Source organism: Linepithema humile, chromosome 8 (genome assembly GCF_040581485.1).
Source record: "Linepithema humile isolate Giens D197 chromosome 8, Lhum_UNIL_v1.0, whole genome shotgun sequence".
Lineage (NCBI taxonomy): Eukaryota > Metazoa > Arthropoda > Insecta > Hymenoptera > Formicidae > Linepithema > Linepithema humile.
In genome coordinates, this window is record NC_090135.1 from 9,928,221 (window position 1) to 9,949,807 (window position 21,587).

A 21,587-nucleotide genomic window follows, 5' to 3' on the forward strand; every position below is an offset into this window, starting at 1 on the left:
CTCAATCGCCGCCGTGCGAATACAAGCTATGCCCGTTCCAGGAACTCGCGCACAAGCTCTCGCGGAGCTTCGACATGCAGGAGGCACAATTGTTGGAGGAAGGTGGCGGTGCCGGTGGCGGGCCCGCTGGCGGCGGGACCGCGGGCGGCCCGCCACGGCGTCATCACAGCGTGCAGCGGCTGTCTCGCAACGAAATGTCGGAACGCAGGGAGGAGGACGGCGCCCTGGTGGTGCCGGATCATCAAGGCAACCTGCGCATCACCGTGAAGAAGACCAAGTCGATCCTCGGCATCGCCATCGAGGGCGGTGCAAACACCAAACACCCACTGCCCCGAATCATCAACATACATGTGAGCCCTTTTCTATCTTTTTTTTTCAGAAGAATGAATCAACAAGCTTTCAACTAATTTAAAATCGAAAATTTTAGATTGTTTTTCGAGAAATCGCAAAGCTAGACTGTCGACAAAGTGTTGTAAAACACCTAAGGAAAACTATTATGCACCCAATTAATATTTTTTTAAACTTTTCAACGAGATATATTTCGTACAAGAGTTCGTATATCAGGCACTCAATTATCTCGCTAAATGAAGTTTGGTTTCGCCAATTAATTAATATGCGTCGAACGAATTTACGGCCGGCGTCACTTACAGAGGCATAAACAATATTACCCCGCAAACGTGACTAACGCATGCGGTAATTTGTTGCAGGACAACGGAGCGGCTTACGAGGCTGGTGGCCTCGAAGTCGGCCAGCTTATCCTCGAGGTCGACGGTCAGAAAGTTGAAGGTAATACCGGCAAGGCCAAAGTACGATAGATCTTTTATGTTACTACATCTAATTTTTTCCAATAAAACCTATCTTTCAGATTTCTACAACAAGAAAAAATCTATTGTCAAATTTCAATATAAAATGATAAAATTATGTTAATTCAGTATAAAGTATTATAAAAAATTGCGCATTATCTCCTATTTTTATATATATCTTTATATTTACCCATATTTTATTATTAATATTTTTGTTGTAAAGTTTTTCTGAGGATTTTAAGACAAAAAATTTTAAAAGATTAAATTAAAATAAACCACTAAAAAATCTCAATGACACAAGCATGAGATCCTAGAATTGATACCGCATGTAATTCCGCGCGAGCAGCAATTAATTTCACATTACTTGCAGGACTGCATCATCAAGAGGTCGCACGGTTAATCGCCGAGTCGTTCGCGCGCCGCGACCGCAACGAGATCGAGTTTCTGGTTGTAGAAGCGAAGAAGAGCAACCTGGAGCCGAAGCCGACGGCGCTCATTTTCCTGGAGGCGTAGCAGGAATCTCCCACCTCCGAGCCGGAACCGCCGTAGCCCGATCTGATGAAGGCTCGATCACCGACGGCGAGTCTCGAGCGTCGCCGCCGATGAATCCGATCGAGAAACCAATCGAACAATCACGATCAAACTTCGGAGAGTTCGCTTTCTTGATTCGGACGATCGAGCTATCAGTCAGCTGCTAATTATTCATTCACCCGGCCCTGGTGGTGGGAACTTCGCTTCACCCGCTAATGCAAAAAAAAAACAACGTTTCGAAGATTTCGCAGGACCGGCATTGCCAGATTTTCAAGTTCAGACTTTCGGAAAATTGTTCTAACGGACAACAAGTCGCATCGACGGAACGAGGAATCCCGAAGCGTGCTCTTCGAATCGCGCTCGCCCTCTCGAATTTTCTTTCCTCGCGAATCCGCGAGTCCGCATCAAACTACCGCGTTACTTTATTGTATATATACATAGGTGCATACACCGCTGTACATAACTCCTGTGAGACAGACAGTTCGATAGAAAACGATGAAATTCGAGTGTGAAGCACCTGGCAATGCCGGTCCCGAGCTTGCGTCGGAACTGTTCACCGATTAATTGCGCGATAATTAATCACCGTCGCAACCACGTGGCACGAGATGCATCATCCTTCGCAAGAAAACGAGCTCGAAGATGTAGAGAAATATTCACCGCTTCATCGCTGGTTGCCTCGAAGATTAGAGAAATAGACAAAAGATATCGTGCAATGTGCCAAACTAAACTAACGCAAGTTGTTTCACGTATTCTATGATGTTAATCGATAAGAGATCGATACACGAGAACAGAGCGAGCACGCTCTTTAGCGCGACAAGAGTGCAGACCTATATGCTCACACGTATACACACAGTGTAGTTGCGTGAACGAGATTACCTCACAAACACACGCGCAAACTTGTACACACACGCGCGCGCGCGCGCGATATAATGTTCGCGCAAAATCCGAACTCGCAGTCGTGTCGACTCGAGTCGAGATTAATCACGCCGTTGATTATTAATTATGAATGTTATAGCAGAGAGATTTGTATCCGAAAAGCAGAACAACGAAAACATCGAAAAACTCGAGAAAAGCTCAAAATACTCCAGAATCATAAAAATTAAATAATAATAAATGATAAATTAAATTAAGTTGAATAATGTTAAATTAAAAGAGTATGAAATAACATCAATTATTGGCATTTAAAGATTTATTTTCAAAAAAGTAGATATTGCACAAAATTCTAACAATTCTTCATCTTGTAACGTGAACTTATTTACTATATTGTTTTCAAATTTGCAAGCTTCGATTTATATCTCTGTAAATTCTCATTTTATAAAAGAGAAATTATAACAACAGATGATTCAGGATTTTCTTCTGCTTTTCGGGTACAATCGTGTTGATCAAGATTCTCGTTAATTCGAATGATTAGGTGTCGTTCGGCTGGTCCTCGAAATCGCGCCTAATATCGCTTAGTAGTTTGTTAAATGTTACTGTATAGATTAATTAACGTTGACGTAGTCGATGGACGTTGATCGGACGTCGCTAGGGCGTCGCGCGTTCGTTTATTGCGTTGTGTCAGTTGTATGTATTGTTAGAAGATTTCAATCCCCCGGTGCTCGATACATCCGCAAACAAGCGCATGCAATTTGTCAAATTCCATTTAATTACCGTAGCAATTATCATAAACTTCGAGATAATTATCTAAAAAACTTTTAAGTGAATAATTCTATTATCTGTATTTGCAAAAACAAATATCTGCCACTTTCCTTAATTTAACTTCTACATATTTGCGATAAAAATAAAATTGCAACAAAGATAGAAATTATATCGATATTTAATTAAAATTGAAGTGAAAAGGATGCGTGATCGCCGAGAGATCTCGCATGCGCGACGGATGTATCGTGACGCGGGCGTGGGTTGACGATAATATAATATTTTGTTGACCGTCGAGAGTATAGCCGAGATATGCGTCGATGATCGTCATCGAGGCGGAATTAACGACGATCTTGACCGGGCGAGATCGGTACGACGGCGGCGTCGACTTGTTACGTTTTGCGGACGTTGTTGAGGCTTAAAAGAAATATATTACTCACGTACACACGCTACGTACACATATTTATACATGTACATATAAGTATTATGGTGAAGGGGAAAAAAAATACAGTGGTGGAATTGCAAATCGTACCTACTACCTACTGGGCGTCAAGCGTTTCGCCGAAACAAACGGGAGAGAGAGAGAGAGAGAGAGAGAGAGAGAGAGAGAGAGAGAGAAAGAAAGAGAAAAAGAAAGAGAGAGAATATATAATTTAAAGAGTAAAAAGAAAATAGAAAAATAATAAGAGCGTATGCGCGGTATTTTCAAAGAGAAACTAAACTTAGAGATGCATACACACATATAGTAAGGGCCTGATTGAGTTCGAATTCAAGCGACGGAAAAATCGCGGAGGACCATGCGAAAAATCTTTGACTCTGGGAAAAAACATTTATAATAAAAAAAAGCAATAATTAAATATATTTTAAATAAAAAGGTAATTTTTTATATTAAATTCTTTTTAATTCGAAATTATCTTGAAACCTTATCACATTTTCGCGAATTCTCATGCAAATCTAACTTATCTGTACCTGACAAGCGAAAGAGAGTAAGTCGCTTTATAGATTATCCTTTTTTAAATGATATTAAAAAAAAAAAAATAAGCAGCAGTTTTTTCCTCGAGTCAAAAAAATTCACTCAAGGATAGCAAGATATTATCGATAGATGCAACCCGTTCTTGCATGATTCCGACGAGTATAAATGCATTTCAACGCGCCCGAAAAGCTGAAAATCTCAAAGATATATAAATTACTAATTGTAAGTATTATCTTCGTATATATGTAAGAGAAATATAGAGGAAGAGAGCGAAGAGCGTGATTAATAGCATAATGATAGGCGTTAAAAGCGCGAGTATTTTAATACGATAATCACACGTTTGCGAAGAAGAACGGCTCGATTGTCCGCGATTTTTCCGAGATTAAAACAAAAAATGTTAAAATACTTGTAGAATATACGCGTGCGAGCACTTGTGCAGTTGTGTGAATGCCAAATCGAGCCACGAGCGAGCGAAGGAAAATATTTAATCATAATATCCAGGCAATTAATCCCTTATCACATGATGCGATGCATGATAATTGCATAAAAAATATATATCTCAACTACGCCTCAATTATAATAACGGATTTTTGACATATCAGGACAAATTTTCAATGGAAACTAACAATTTATCATAATTCAAAATTCTTTATATTAAAAAATATCTGAAACTTTAAATAAAAATTAGATTTTTATTAAATTAGATTAAACTATTTGTCTGAAAAACTATTTGAAAAATAAATATTTCTTAATTATTTTTGTAACATGTTTAACTTGCAAAAGTTTTTTTCTGTAGTACAATTCACATCCTATTAAATTACTCACTAAGGAAAGAATATTATCAAGAAAAAATCAATTTAGGGATTTATTCGGGAAGGCATCATGTTGTGAGGGTTTAATGACCTAAGATTTCAGCAAATGTGCCAAAAAGTTTGCGCTTAATTATACCGATCAACGACAACGGCAGCTTCAGCTGGCATCGTCTTGTCGCAAAAAAAAAAAGATAAAGAACGTGAAGGATAACGATAAGTTGAGATGGATTTCCCGGAGCACACTTAAATCTTTTTCTTCGCTATTCTTTTTGTAGCACGCACGGGAGCATGATAAGTCGCTTTTATCACCAAGTCGCAGTGAAAAAAGAAAAGCCGAAAATGTATTGCGAAAGGAGAACTAAGAATAAGATGAATTAACGGGGTAAACAAAAGAGTCGGGTTTGCGCTTTCCTTTCGGACGAGAATAATATGAATTGTCGAAAGGATCGAAGCGCCGGACTCGAAAGACGAGAAGGGACGAGGGGTGGCTCGAGGATCACGGAAAGCGATTCGCGGGGACTTGACAGATTAAAATAAGATGAGATATTTTTGTAAAGCTTTCGATGTTACCGCAAATCTCCCAGAAACGTCTCGAAGATCTCAGCTGACATATCCGACAATGCCTTATCGCTTTTAAAATCGAATGCTATCGGGGAACGCGCCGCGCGAAAAGATGAGACGACAAAACCGGGAACGCGTGAGACACCTGATACACAACCCCAATCCATTTCCCGCCTTCCGACAGAGAAAGAGAGAGAAAGAGTGAGAGAGAGAGACTAATCGCGAAACACTCGATAACGCTTTGAAACATTCGTGATAGTCTTGTTTGCACTGTGAAAACATTTGCTTCGAAAGCAAACATATTGCTTAGTAAACAAAACTAATGAAATGTCTCCAGATTATCAAGCATATTTTTAGTTTGCGTCCGCAGTTTTTGAGCAACAGTCACTTTTACAAAGTCATAAATCGCTGTTTTTATTATTAATATTATTATATTTTTTATTATTTTTACTAATATCAAAATAATATTACTTTGCTGATTACTATTGACAATTTAGAAGAAAAATTTCAGACATATGCGATAAAAAAAGCAAGTGTAGAGTAATTTAGCAAAAATAATGATAAATTTATTTTAATTGCTGCAATTCATCGATTACATTTCAATTATCGGAAATGAGAACAACAAAGAAGTTCAAATTTGTTCTATTTTATTTCCTTCTATTTTTTGGTTTGTAAAAGGCGTGCGTATAAGACACGAAACTTAGATTAATAAAAAATTTAAGGAAAGGATGTCAGTGGAAGTAAATAAAGTATAACTTAAAAAGAGGAAGATTAAATGTGCAAGACACCGATATTAAAATATTAATTAATTAATTAATTAGTATCGTAACTTTCTAGTGTTTATTTTCGCACGCACGCACGCACGAAGCTGTTAACCCGCAAAAGTGTTTGCAATTTCATTTGCGCATTAATTAAGTTGCGCTCCAGATCGAGTCCCGAGTGAACTCTTCCTTGCTTAATCCTCCTTGACCGACACTCTTCGCCGATGAGAGCGAACGGTTTAATTTCTCTAAAGTTTCCTCGAAAATATCGTTAGAAGAGTGCAACTATATTTAAATTTAAAATCGTGAGAGCCAATTTTAAAAAGATTTAATTGATACTTCAATTAAATAAGTAATACAAAAAAAGTACCAGATGTCTTTTTAACTACAAATTTAGAATCGATTCTTTTTAAGTACCAAAAATTTTCGAGAAGAATTTTTCGCGAATTAAGCTTTGGAAGCAACAAAAATACACTCTCCCGTTAATTTCAGATCAACTTTGCTGCAACAGGATATTTATTTGAAGCGCGCGCTTTCTATTAAAAAGTTACAATAAATTGTCATTAAAGTAAAAAAATTTATTAAAAGGACATCCGTTGTGTGTGTGTGTGTGTGTGTGTGTGTGTGTGTGTGTGTGTGTGTGTGTGTGTGTGTTTCTGGATTATCTTGTATAATCTCACAGCTTGCATCTTTTATGAAATAACGATGTTAAAGTTTTTGCAATAAAAATAAATCCTAGTCCAGACTTTAAAGTGCATAATCTCATATTCCTCATGTAAAAAATCCGAGGTATCTCACGTGGCGTGGATGGCGTACATCGTTCGCAGATTCGATACGAGACCGACATTAATTAAGCAAACACAGAGCAACAACTAACGCAAAAGTCTCGCGTAATTCCTAGCTCCTATTTACCTGTTACAAGTGAGAGAGAGCGAGAGAAAGAGAGAGAGAGAGAGAATGTGTGTGTGAGAGAAAAAGTAGCGAGAGAAAAATACAAAAGAAATGCATTATTATCACGTCACGCAAGCTCACTTTTTCTTATCACGTCACATTTTATTATCTAACAAATGTATATGTAGCGATTACATAAACTTTCTGCAAGGAAGAAAAAAGTTACGAAGTTAATTAAACTTGTAGCGTACATGCAATTTAAATAATATATTTTTCTGAGCTGAAAAAACCATGTCACTTTTTCACGATTTTTGTTTTAAGAATCCTCTAAAACTTATTTAGATCATAATACATATAATATAATAGTTCATATAAAAACATCGAATGAGAAACAAATACTAGTCAATCAAAAATTTTTAGCGAATAAAATGACATAGATAAAAAGATTGATAAATTGATAATAATAAATAAATTTATACAGGTAAATTGGAGGAAATTTACATATCGACGATGGCTTTGTTAATGCTGTCGTCATCCACACACCACAATGTAATTTGATAAAGAGCGTGAGAACTCGCGTGACATGATAATAGCGCCGTTTCCCTCCCCATCGTTAAAAATCGACACGTAAACCAATGTAATTGTAACCGTAATTTACTACTGTACATAACGCGCGACAGCTCGTTCATACGCATTTCATAGATCATCTTTTTTGCAATCGAACTTGTACATCTCTGATACACACGTACACTCTCGCAGCAACGCGTAATACACCAGCACACACGGACGGACACAAACGAAGTGCATGGATCAAAGCGAAACCAGCGCGCCGGACTGCGTTAATTGAGTAATTCGTTAGTTTACTACAAGCGCAACGCGTCCGCGGCCTATAAACTTCATTCGCCAGCACGGCTTTTGTTCAAACGCCGCCGTTCGCATTGTTTGCGATATTGCAATTAAATGATTTTCCTTTTTTCCTTTGCAAAAGTGATTTTTTTGACATAGGAAAAAAAACGCGCGTTTGTCATGCCTTATAAAATAAAACATATGAGCAATCACTCTTCAATAACCAAGCATATTTTTAATGTGCGCGCGTAGCGATAATTTGAAAACTAGTCTTTACAAAATAATAATAACCAATACATTCACAATTATTTATACGGCAAGCATATATGAATAACTGAAATGTAAATATTATAAGCTTGTTTGTTAAGCCAAAATAAATTCTTGCTACGTTTCGCTCATAATTTTATTTCAACGTGATTATTAAGCAGACTTAGCGAGGAAATATGAGAGAAAATAGTAAGAATAGGAAATCCCCTTTTTCCAGGAAGAATAAAGATCGCGCGAGAATAAAGTATCAGGACAATAGAGGGATTGCAGGATCTATGCGACCGACATGAATAGTAGCTTTCAGAGAACCGTGCTGGTGAACAAAATTTACAGGCCACGAACGTTGCGGTAATCCTCGATAGGAAGAATAAGAGGAAGGAGGGAAAAGTAAAACGAATCGACTCACACACACGACTATACAGAAGCCACGTAAGATTGTGATACGTGGAGACGTGGCACGCGCGCCTGGCATTATTATAATTGTTCTTATCATTATGATGATTATGGTGATTATTATTACTATGATGATGACGATTATTATTACTAATTGAATAAAATGTTCACCACGAGAATCAAACGTATCTTTCGTTCTCTCTCAAGAACGTCCCTTTATTCCTTTTTAAATAGTAATATTGACATATTAGTAATATTCACATATTTAATAAAACACAAATATTAAATGCTCGCTCTCTTGCTAAAATCTTAGGAATTTATAATATACTACGAAAAGTAAAAAAGTAAAGAGACTTCCCAAATTCCTAAACTAATGAAAAATATCCCTTTATTTTTTTACTCTTCTATAAATGTATTCAAGAGTTACGTAAACATTTAGATATTGCGAGATATTTTAATTTCACTATCTCTTAAATTAATAAATTTAATTTTTTTACGAATAATGATTTCGATTAAATCTATTTTTTAATAAACATCATTTTTCACGGAAAAAGAAATTCAAAATATTTAGTGTTACTCTTCTTACGAGTTTCTCTGTTAGAAATCTCGGAGTATACTTCCTCAATTTTTCAGGAAAAAAAGCAAACAAAATAAAGATCTGCTTCGCGTTGAAATTCTTTACGTGCTTCGCGGGTTTCGTGTAGCGTTTGCTTTGCTTCGCGGAGAGCCACGCGGAGAGTGCGCTGCTTGTTTTCGTTTGCGTCATTCGACCCGGCTGCGGCGTGGGATTTGGAGGTAGCGTTTGACGTAAGAAGAAAGCTCCCGCTCCCGCTCTGCTACATTTTACACATGTCATAAAACACGAATCAGCAACCATCGATCGCACTAAAATTGCATCAAAAGTCATCCATCGACTGAATTATCCCGCCGACTTCTTCAACAAATAACGATGCTTCGCAGAAACGAGATAATTCACGCTGCTATCTTTGGTTTCTGCGCGAGCCAAAAGTTAACTTTTAAAAATAGAAAAAAAATAAAACAATAAAGGTAAAGAATAGAAATAATAACGTTAAATAACACAAATAAAAACATTATATAGTTACTTTTTGCCTCTAAGATAATTTTTCATTATTTAATCATTCGTCATATAATAAATATATAATAACGCGCAACGATTCGTGCAGGTATGTGAAGTTATGGCAAATATCCCCAAGCCATTGAAAAATACAGAGAGCCACTTCTCGACTACAAAGTATATTGTTTAGAAAGTAAATAGTCGAGAATAGAGAGATAGGTTCCCATTCGGGAACGATAAAAGTAGAACGAGACCGCTCGCGGAAACGCTGAAATTAGAAGACCACTCACACACGGCGAATTTCTCCTCGCGGTTTACACGAAGCGCGATACGTAACTCTCAGCTGATCGATAAGGTGGGACAGCACGGTTCCCTTACGTAACGAAACGAATGCGCACACGTGGTGTATAATCCGGTTAAAAATCGCGCGAGGGATTGCCGCAAATTTGCACGACAGTTCACGTCTAAAAAAAATCTGTTTGCGTCTCGGAATAAGTCACAAATTAAATTGAAAAATCCGTTTTAAAAACAAGTAAAACTGTAAGTTAAATTAAACTTAAACAAAAATTTGACATAAAATTAAATTTAATTAAATCCGATAGTCTGCTTTAATATTTTACGGTATTCTAGAATTATTCTAGGCCAGTTGCTTTGCGAAAAATGTTATTGTCTTTAATTTGTGCAATAAATGCGAACAGAGGGCGCGTAATCGTGTTTGATCGATAAAATCCTTTTGGGGGCGAAACGCGGATGGAAGTGTCAGCGCGTTTCCTCAGGCGTGCAATGCAAAATGGAACAAGGGAATTAGAAATGCAATTTGACTAAGCTTCCATTGAGTTTGTGGATTAAACGAGCCATGACCAGGCGCACATGTCGATCTAATTTACAACAACACGTGTAATGACGGGGCTTCTCAGAAGGGAGGATATCGGTTCGTCCGTTATTTTGCGGTCGGCCTTCAATTGAAGTTGCTAAAAAAAACGCGGTCACAGCAATTCGCCTCTGAAATACTTGCTGTATTTCTCCCGATACGCTATTATTATATCACGAACACACACAATAAATCCCCCAAAATTACTTCTTTATAATTTGACACTTGCAATTAATTGCAAAAATATACTTATAAAGCCAAAAGTTAGAAAATTGCAATAAATTGCCATCAAAAGATTAAGAAAACAAATTCCTATAATGTTGTTATTAAATTTTTCTCTACAAATGTCCCTAAAATCAGTTTCTTGTTTTAAAAAAATTTAATCTAATATCTTTATTATTAAACTATGAAAAAAGATTGATGTATAAAATTGTGGAAAAAAATTTATAAAAATCTAAAAAATGTTTTAATTTATTTAACATATTGCAACGTGAGGTTTTTTCACAATTCATAAATCAAATTTCTCTATCCAGAAGTACATAAAAACTCGATGATCTATCAATTATATGGTTCATAAGTCTCCCTTTATTTCCCCTAAAAGAATGAGGAGTGGCAGTAGCACGTGTTCAACGATGGCAGATGCGATTTCTCGCGTATCACGATTGTCGATCCCGCTCCTTCTCAAGAAGCAAAAATCTCAAGGTGCCTTTCTCGATTCACGTACAAGGGGGATCGATGACAACCGGTGTACATCCGAAACGAGACGCGACATTTCCGTCGTGGAGACGCAGATGCGCGCTCACGAGCGCGTGCCTGTCACAATGGATAACGGATCTCTCTCGTAAATCATCGAACAATTCAGCTTCCGAAATAGAAGAAAACATAGTGCAACCAAGAAAAGGAAAGATTAATTCCCCCAAAATCGAGCAATTTCTTTCAAACATTGCGGATATTTAAGGGTTTGAAATTTAGGTTCAAAGAAAGTCTGCCGTAAAATTACTGCTAATGACTTAATCGACTTTCACGGAAGCCTGAATAACTGAATTTTCTATTGTAAATAAAATTATATTAAATTCAGCTTTAAATCAATTAAAGTTAGTTTTAGAAATTTGTTTTTAATTTCTAAGAGTCTAATCTATTGTTAAAAAATAATTAGTTGTTTCAAAAACATTTGTTTCCTAATTTTTTACATTTAAAATCATGGAAGAAAGTTGTCAAAAAAGAAAGAGATTATACTAATAATTAATTTCATTTTTTTTGTATACTTATTTCTGCAATATAAAATTTATAGAAAAATACAAGACACAAAATGATCTATTATTTTAAAATAAAATTTTCTTTGTATACTTCGCGATTTTTTATTCTAATTTTATAAATAAATTCATGAAAATTATTGCACAAAATATGAGTTCATAATGTAATAACGATTAAATAAACTTCTGTAATATATATTTTAAAGTAAACTAAACAATAAATATATAATTGTATTTCCTAATTAAAAATAAACGTTTAAAACTCAATTTCATCAATAAATTTTTCACATTATACAGAATATGCAATCGCAACAACGTAACAATCCCTAGAATCCCGTGAATTTTTCTCTCAATTTCTTTATCCCTCATTGATCCCGCGTCACTCTTTATCTCAGTCGATCCTCGCGAAAACCCGAAAATCCTCAGCTGTCGACATCAGCTGCCGGGATCAGCAGAAAGAAAGAGAACCAGCGTTAGAAGTGGAGGGATCGAACGAGGGGGGCAGTGCGCGCGAGAACCGGCAAGAACGGGGGCACCGAATCTATCTATGAGGGGTACACGCGACCCCCGAGAGGTCGTTGCACACGCTTGCAATAGGGTAGTTTTTCTCCCCCTTTAGAAACACCACCGCCGACCGCTTCCGGGCTGCTCGCCGGTCGACCGGCTGGCTGGCTGACGTGAAATTCATGTATGCAGACCGGCTTAGACCGCGTGTGTCAATGCCTGCGGAGCGGCAGCGGCCAAGGGAGCAGGCATCATCATCACACTGCCACCGAGAGCGACCTGGTGCGGCGGCACACGTCGGCGAATCGCCGACACGAACGGGCGCTTTGCTTTTAGTCGCGTCGCGGTGCGCGCGCGTTCGTCGCGATTTATTACACGCCGCCGATGACGAGCGGGAATCAAATGCGCCCTGTCCGATGCGAAAGATATTTTGGAAAAGATGTTTGGAATATTTTCGAAAAATATTATTAGAAAATATTTGTTCAGTTCGCGAATATAATAGACGGATTCGTGAAACGTTCGAAGGGAAAGTTTGGAACTCTTCTTCCGTCTGCCGAGACAAATTTAATCAGTGCACGTCCAAATATTGTGAAAAGATATTTTTGCAATTTTTCGAGCCAAGTGTATTAATCAGTGTCACTTCGAATAGTGCTAACGCATTTTTTCTATGCTAACTAAATCAATCAGTGTCATGTTCGAACAGATGGTTTTTTTACCTACTCATGCGAATGGAGCGCAGTCAAAGTGTAAAACTTTTTCTAATTTGCGAGGCTAAAATGTGCCAACTAGTGTAGTGTTGAAGAAATGTTACATTACTTTTATTATCTAATCCATCAATATTAAGATTAAAACAGTGATTTGATGTTCGAAGAATTTTTGAAGACTTTTCAGAAAGAACGCAGATTTCAAAATTGTGAGATTTTTTAAGGTACTAAAATTTTTTGTATTAAATTTTGCTTAAATATAATTAATTAATGAGTACGTTAATAAACGTATAATCAAAGAGATAAATACCCAATAATTAAACCTGAAATTCTATAATTCAGTACAATAATATTTATCTGATTAATATCTAATTTAACAAAATTATCTAATACCTAATTTAACAAAATTGATTAATTCATACTTAATGCTAACAAAACAGAGTTAATGAACCAGCAGTAATGCTTATTAACCAATTAACCAACAAAATGACGGACCCAATATCTTTTAACTAGAATTAATTAACACAAATCGAAATTAATTACCAGTTGGCGCACTTATTGAACAAAATTAATTTATCGGAATCTAATTAATCCGAACCAACAAACTCACGAAAATAATTAATTGTTCATTGTATCAGAAACAATTCAGCAAGATTGCCGTCCAATTATCGGCTGATTAATTAATCAGTCAATCAAGCGACGTGCTAAGCAATCTCTCCACCGTGGAATCGAGAGCGCGTTTCATCATTCGCGAACGCCTAAATCCGCGAACGTGTTTACGTGTACTATTCTATCTATTCTAATCGTCCTTGAGACACCACGGGGGCAGCGCTGTCTTTACACCGCCTGGAACTTGGCCGTGGTCGATTAATCGCAGGGGAACCGCCACTCGCTTCTACCAACAAACGCAGCAATCGTGACGAAAGAGTCAAGAGATCGCGAAATATCGCCAAAAATAAAAGGGATCGCGATCCATTGGTAACGAAAAGAGAACCATACGATCTGCAGTCGAAATACACGCGGCGGAACACTGATAATTTCACTGATGATCGCTGAGAATCGAGGATGAGTTTCGAAAGATCGATTTGCGAAATAAATATTAATAATGAATTTAATTCTTTAGTGAGCTAACAATGTAAATTATATTAATTTTTCATCGAATTTGGAACAATAAAAATTCCAATATAATTCATCTCGTTTCTAAATTGCAAAATTTCTAGATATATTTCTAATACAGTAAAACTTAATCTAAAAATTAATCAAATTCTACAAAAAATATATTAAAAATATATTAAAAATTTTATCTGAAAATTATGTCTATTAAAAATATTTCACATAGAATCAGAAATCTTATTTAAAAAATTTTTACTTATTTATATTAAAATTCTGAGACTTGAAAGAATTGGTAATTATATTTTAATTAATTATTGTGCTATTAATACCTCGTTTAATTCTAGTAATTTAAGTTTTAATATAACTCTGATAGAATTTTCAATCGAATGTAATCAGATTATTTATAGAAACTGCTTATATTAAAAGTTTGCCGGTCATAACCAGCGTTCCAAAAATTCGCGATCTTCGTGTTAAAGTTAAATATAACTCGTGCGATACAAGCTATTATGTTGCAAAGAAACGCGATACTTAATATTTTTTTTCGCGCCTGTGCGGCACGGTTCCAAGCCGTCTTTTTTTTAACAGCGTCACATTTTCCGCGCGATTCTCGATTCATCCTCTCTTTCTTTCTCTTTGTCTTTTGAGTTGCATCTATTCATGCGACCCCAAAGTTCTTGACCTCGGTCCAACTTAAAGATTCAACGCATTCAACGGAAAACTTTCCTAGGTATTATCCAGCTCTATCAATGCCGTTGAATGCCGAAGTCTCTTTTCACATATTTATCTCGCAAGCAATCGAAGCCGCTTTGCATTTAGACGAGTACTCGACGAATTCAATCGCGAGAAAGTAATTCATTCTTGATTTTAAGCAGACAAATAAAAAAGAAATGGATTTCGATTGTTACAATATAAAATGTAATCCAATAAATTTTAATCTCAAAATACCACAAATTACCTAAAAAATATCTTAACTCTTTAAACCCTGATGTGTCACATATGCATATCAATTTGACATAAAAATGAGTCCTATAGTTATCCATTAATTTATTTATGAAAAATAACTCTAATATGTGTTATCATAAATGATAAAACTACACTATAAAAATATCCTTTTAACAGCGCTATCTGAGTCCACGATTCAAAAGAAAAGATCAGTTTGTTTAAAACTACTAAGAAAAGTACTTGTACTGAAGTGCTTCAGTCATTGAGTCTCGTATGTATTTTTCAGGTCTTAAGAGGCGGCCATTTGGGGCACGAGAGGGTAAAATCGAGCCGGGTTCCCGGAAGGGCGAGGGGTCGCCGACCCCGGGAGCTGCTGGTAGTCGAGTGGTCGTGGGAGAACCTGAAAGGAACAAGGCGGGAGCGCGGCGTTCACCTTCTGACGAGATTTCGCTTATCACGAAGGGGGGCACTCGAGGGCTAATTTTAAGCTCTTTCTCGCGCAGCGGCGAGAAGCTCGCGCGAGGGTACGTCTTCTCCGGTCACTGTAATGATCAGCGATCATGGCGCGGCTGGTAGCGACGACCCTGACGAGTCTCCTGGTGCTGCTGCTGATGACGATCGCGGCGAACGCCTTCTCGTCCGGGATCCTCGCGACCACGCGAGCGCCCTTCGGCAGGATCCTCAAAGCCGTCAAGCTGCACGGGGGATATATGGAGGTGATCAAGGAGCAAAGATGCTCCCGCGAGCTGCTGCGATTAACGTGCAGGTTCGTTAGCGTTCTTTTATCACGCGTCTCGTCGGGAGAAAGAGTTTCGCGACATCGAGATTTCTAAGAAGATGACTTGAATTTCTAGCCTGCGAGCAAAATGAAAGATGAACTTGCGCGTTCACTCAGATAACTCCATGCGAGTATCTCAGATAACTTGCGCCAACTTCATTCATGCGCAAGGAATGTCTAATCTAAATTCTGCTTGACTTTTCAATAGCTTCTGCATATCTATTTAATTATTGGTAAATGCAAGAGATTAAACTATTTCAACGTTTTTAAAGCTAGTTCCGTTATAAAAAATACAAAAATTCAATTATTTAATTATTTTCAAGCTTTTAATAATTTTACGTCTTAGTTCTGCAATATTTCATAAAATATTGATGTTTAATAAAACTATAATGAATTACAATAATTAAAATTTTGATTGATTGCACGCTAATTTTAATTAAACTAAATTTTCTTTATTAAACCTTATTAATTTAGCGATAATTAAGATTAATATAGCCACAGTTTTATACTTTCAGATCATTGAGAGCATTCATTCTCATCTTGGAAGCGGAATTCCGCGCAAATCGTACAGAGTTCTGTTTCAAGGAATCGAAATACTTAGAAAAGTTCAAGAAGCAAATAGACAAAGGTAGCATTCAACAAAAGATAAAAAAACATCAATACAGAGGAAACTACATCTTGGATGACGAGGACATTACACCGGATATCGTCGACATTAGATCATCCTTAAATCGAAGGTAGATCGATTTTATTCATGCGAGATATTGCGATAAAATTGAAGCACTCAACAATCTAATTTTTTCAGAATTTTATAACAATAATTTTGAGAGAATAAGAAAAAATATATTTTAATTCATTTCTTAAATCTTTAAAAAATCGATTAACTCCAAAGTTGGAAAAATAGTGTCTAAATAATTCGATTCTTTAATTTTGCACTTTACGCTTTCAACTAAGAGAATTGATTACCAATTCTATCGACGATATTCGTCGCCTGAATCGAGCTTTCATAGTCCTCGTCGACGATATCGAACTTCTGTTCTTGACACGGCCACTCGATGACACAAGATAGTGTACGGTTACGAGCGAGGACTGAGGTAGACCACAGTTCTAGAAAACGACTCTCGTTTCGAGCGCTTACCGTCGACTACAAACATTTGTAATAGACGCTCACGACAGAGCTGCAACTGTCGTGAGGTCGCACGAGATGATAGTGCATCGGGCAAAGTGCTCCTTAATACCTTACTTCTAGCTCATAATCCTTCGTATAAAAGAAATAAATTTTTCCACAAGAGAAGTGTGCCAGTCACAAAGAATATAAAAACAGAATTTATATTATATATATATATATATATATAAATTAGATTTTAAAATTTATTTTAGAAAAAAGTTTTTAACAGCAAAATAGATTAATATAACCGCAATAATAATAGAAGTAATTAACCGAGTGTTTAAAAAAAATATAAAAAAAGAGACGCAAAAGCAGCAGGAACGTTTCGGAAATATGATCTCTAAAAGGTCGCAATTACTGCGCAACACAGTTAAGACAGCCACTTGATCGAACCGCCCCCGCCGACTTCCGTTTTTATCCGCTGCACTCGAGAGGCTGTCGAGGGGCCGGGAGTAAAATCTCGACGTTTGATGTGCGAGGGTAAAAGCATTCCTGAAGCAATAATTGTCCCCCGCCCACCCGACAAGCGTCAGATAATCGCTGAAGGAGAAGCGATCTCCGTTAAATGGCAACCCCTCCGCGTTTACAGTATTACGCTCCGAGAATTCCACAAATAGAGAACGATGCGAGGGATGCAGATTTCGCATTGCTCGAATTACACACTACCCTTCCGTAGGGGAAAGTAAACATAACTTTTAGATTAAAAAGTCCAGGACTTGTAAAAATTATTTTTAACCGCCACTAAATTGAAAAAAGAAAGATAAAATATAAGCGATAAAATTACAATCTGATAAATGTGATAAAAAAAAATAAAAATTATTGGAAACTTCATCTTTTACAACTAGAATTTTTAATATAAGTTTGCAATGCACTTTCATTTCTCTTTTATAACAATTATCGATGCAAGGATTAAGCTAATTATTTTCTCGTCCGCGTTGAATTTTAATTAAAAGAAACTTAATTTTCTTAAGCGCTTTAATCTTTCGCGGACAGCAACTGCACTTTGTACGGACTTTATCGGCAGGCGGGACAATTTACCGCTGTCCCGGAGAACGTAATCTCCAGCGTGGAACCGCAAGTTTCAATTTGAGAATCCGCCCGGCGGGTGTAAAAAATTCAAAGAGATTCCGCACGAAGGGCAAAAGGGTGAAATGTTATTTCCCTTTTATTTCCGTTTGGGAGACCGATAAAATCGACGAGGAGAAAGGTCGCGGCGGTGGCAGCGGGGGTGGGGTGACGAAGCCTCTTAAAAGGGGTGAGAATCCACCCTCGGCCATTATTCACTCGTGCTTTCGAGCGCGAGCAACAAAGATCGGTGCAACAATCGCGGGGGCTTCTCCCCTAAATTCCACTCCTCCCCCTGAAAGCAGCCCGAGGCTGCTTTTGTCAGCGCGTTCACAGCCCCTAATGACCGACGTCGCTTATTTAATTGGCGGACTCTCGGACAATCGATACTATTCGAAAGCGAAACCGTGTATAAATCGCGCGACTCATTCGCGTGGAAATTTTTGCGAAATATGTTTCAAGAGAAAATCTGGTGTGAAAGATAAAGAGTTGATTTATTGCGACATTTAATACTTGCATCATTTAACTTTTTTATTAATCTACATTATTATTTATCAATCTTTAATGTTTTTCTATGATTCAGATGCTCCGGGCAGAAACATTGCCGCTATAATATGACTATTGAATATCCGAGAGCACACTTCTGGAATCCAGGTGGAATACTCTTGAAATACGCTTGCGTACCGGGTGAGTTATCTTCAAAAATTATGTTTTAATTTTGCAAAATTGAAACTTATTTAAATGTGTTCTATAACTTTGCAAAAAAAATTAAAAGCCTCTCAAAATGCTTCAGGAATCTATTAAAGAAATACTATATCAAGAAAGATTTTAATGACAGCTAATTACTTCTATCAACATTCCTAATTTTTTCTTATTTTTCTATTTTCTTTCTGTCCACCTCAGACAAGAAAATATTACACGAATCTTAAAAATCTTTCAAACTTCTGCTTCGAAATTTATCAAAAAATCAACTATCATAAAGATTTCACGAATACAATTAATGATGAAATATCCTATAAAACATATATAAAGAAAGATATTAACATCGTACAGTCAATATCCTATTAAATATTCGAAATGTTTTCTTCATTATAATTTTCATTAAATTGTCTCTATTTTTCAATCCTTCTACTATTTCCTACATTATTTCTGTTTTTTATTATTAATCCTAAACAAGAGTAAAAATATGGATTTACGATATTTTAGATTTACGCTCTACAAGCCCAGCATAACCAATCTGCCTTTATTTCTCATCGAAAAACCGTGCGGCGCGATCGATATGCGGGCGTGCGCAATCAATGATCGACGAGCTCGATAAAGCAAGAATCCCGGGTGTCTCCGCCCATGCGGCCGGAAAATGCACGACACGTCACGTGCTGCACGTCCGACGACGAAATCGGTCGTCTCTCATAGATTTCTATCAGGCCGCATCGGGCCATTGTCCGCCCACTCCCCAATCCCCCCAGGCCGTTGACACACGATGCACGCTCGATTTTTATTGACGTGGGATCGACAATATGTGACAGCTGAAATTTTCCCTCGAAGGCAGAAAAACAAGAAATAATGCGCACGATATCGGTATACACAATGCACGCTGCATTCGAGCGCAACGAAGGCGATGATGCGGGAAGGATTCGTAATCCCAGTTGTTCCACAGTACGGCACGTAACCGCGGAAGCTTCTTACGAAGATTGCGAGAGAAGCGTGACGTTTCCTATTTACTTGTTCGTTGTTCACTAGCACGATCTTTCGATTTCGAAAAGAAGGTTTTATGTGACTTCGGAGTGACAAAAGTCGAGAAATTATGTGGACACGCGTCACGTTACACGATTATGAGAAATGTAATACTGTGCTTTTTCATTTGCTGAATCACAGTTTTCTGTACAATTTCAACTACATTCTACATTCTACAGATTCTACATTCAACAGATATATTAAAGAAATATGTATTAAACACACGTGCCACTTTTGACCGGCGAGCAATTAATCTTCGGATCATTTACATGCCTAGAATCTTCAAGTATTCTGTTTAATTATAAAATTGTTAAATATGCAGTCTAACCAACCCTCAACTTACATTTCCTAAAATTCCCGCCTCTTCGCGAGGAACATTTCCTGAAGCAAGTCGCTCGAAACGATATCGGGAACAACTCGCGCTATCGGTGTCTCGAATGAACGCTTTTCTTTAAAACGTTTCATTAAAACTGTGACAAGCAACTCCCGAATTAAATCAATAGATCGAACGGAGGCGGCTCGCTTCGTTCAAAACATTCCTCGCGAAGGTCGTCACACTCGGAATATTGGAAATGTTACATACCGCCCGTTGGTCGACGGGGGAGGAAACGGGGGGAGGAGGGAGGGAAAGGACAGAGGGCCAAACTTCCCCTGCATCGCCCTCATTACCACCACCGGCGAATCCTCCCCCCCGGCGCCGTAATGGCATACCCTCCCCTATTCGCGAAACTGGGGCAAGGACATCCCCCTCGCTCGCCTTCTGGCCCGGCGATACGTGCTATAAAAAGCACCCCGCAAACGTACTGCACGGCGACAAATGGACCGCGACTGAGATGCAGATGTTAACGCGTGACCTTATGGTCGCAGAGACACGGTCCGACATTGCTCTCTTTCGCCTCCCTCTAAATAATGCCCTTTCAGCGCGAATCCTGCGCGTGTCGGTAATGATTTGTTACCGAGAGAAATTTAATCGAAGGGACATCTGGTAGCATTGAATTGGCACAGTTTGTACAAGTGCACGTGGCATATCGCGATTAATTTGGCGTTATTATTTGATCAAATGTGCAATGCAACAAAAATATCATAATGTATAATATATAATTTGAAGGATACGCGTGCGGAATAGATTGCAGTAATTTAATGCCGCAGCTTATTCGACGTTAATTTGTAATCTACAATATATTATTTAATTTATAAGTTATAATGCAGTATAATCGTTAAAATTAAATAATATTAATGATAATACGGATTACAAATTAACTTCTCAAAAAATTTAATTATTAAGTACAATAGATTAAAGATTATTAACTTATAATTCATAAGACTTTATATGCTAAAGATGTATTTTCAGTAAGTGATTTTATTTCTTAGGAAATGATTCCTTAGTGAGTGTCGATAGGTTTAAAATATTTTTCCCACATATACGGAATAATATAGTATCATCGTAAATAAACTCGGCTACACCGAGAAACCGCATAGAAAATTAATCCCTTATTGATTGCAGAAGCTGCGGTTAAGCGATACTGCAATCAAGAGGTGAAGGTAACCACCGACGTAGGAGGCTACATCAACACGCCAGGCTACCCGCTGTTCTACCTCGGAGACAACACGTGCGGATGGACCTTCACGACGTTTCCGGGTCAAAGAATAGTTCTGACCTTTCATGACCTAAATATCTGCGGTAAGCTCGCCGATTTTAAGCCTGATACTTTTCCACGGCGCGTTAATCTGATAAAAGTCTCTGTTTGTTAGCGAGAATGAAAAGCGAAAAGTAATTTTACTGCAAATTGCTTTCGCCGTTTCATAAACAATATTTAAATCGCATCTAAACTTTTTCATCGAAAAAGAAAAAATATATAAAATTTTTAAATTATTTTTTTTTCAACAGCAACAGTAAAGTTATGTCA

General features: G+C 37.4%; 2 protein-coding genes across 9 annotated transcripts in view; both read left to right on the forward strand.

The window, feature by feature from the left end:
• LOC105676826 (whirlin) overlaps nucleotides 1–8,657 on the forward strand; it is a 75,945-nt gene extending 67,288 nt beyond the window's left edge. For all 7 annotated transcript variants that reach the window (XM_067360530.1, XM_067360532.1, XM_067360533.1 and 4 more), the window contains 3 exons: nucleotides 42–350; nucleotides 708–786; nucleotides 1,174–8,657. In XM_067360530.1, the coding sequence (XP_067216631.1) occupies nucleotides 42–350; nucleotides 708–786; nucleotides 1,174–1,316 (531 nt within the window). In that variant the 3' untranslated portion in view covers nucleotides 1,317–8,657. The remainder of the gene's footprint in view (nucleotides 1–41; nucleotides 351–707; nucleotides 787–1,173) is intronic.
• A 3,791-nt stretch (nucleotides 8,658–12,448) lies between these two features.
• Nucleotides 12,449–21,587, forward strand: part of LOC105676789 (uncharacterized) — a 35,349-nt gene continuing 26,210 nt past the window's right edge. The window contains exons 1-5 of one of the 2 annotated variants that reach the window (XR_010891552.1): nucleotides 12,449–13,104; nucleotides 15,222–15,701; nucleotides 16,229–16,450; nucleotides 18,530–18,633; nucleotides 21,185–21,361. Coding sequence is in view for 1 of the 2 variants with exons in the window: in XM_012374957.2 (XP_012230380.2) it covers nucleotides 15,496–15,701; nucleotides 16,229–16,450; nucleotides 18,530–18,633; nucleotides 21,185–21,361 (709 nt within the window). In the remaining variant the exon portion in view is untranslated. The remainder of the gene's footprint in view (nucleotides 13,105–15,221; nucleotides 15,702–16,228; nucleotides 16,451–18,529; nucleotides 18,634–21,184; nucleotides 21,362–21,587) is intronic. The other variant, XM_012374957.2, reaches the window with a different exon arrangement.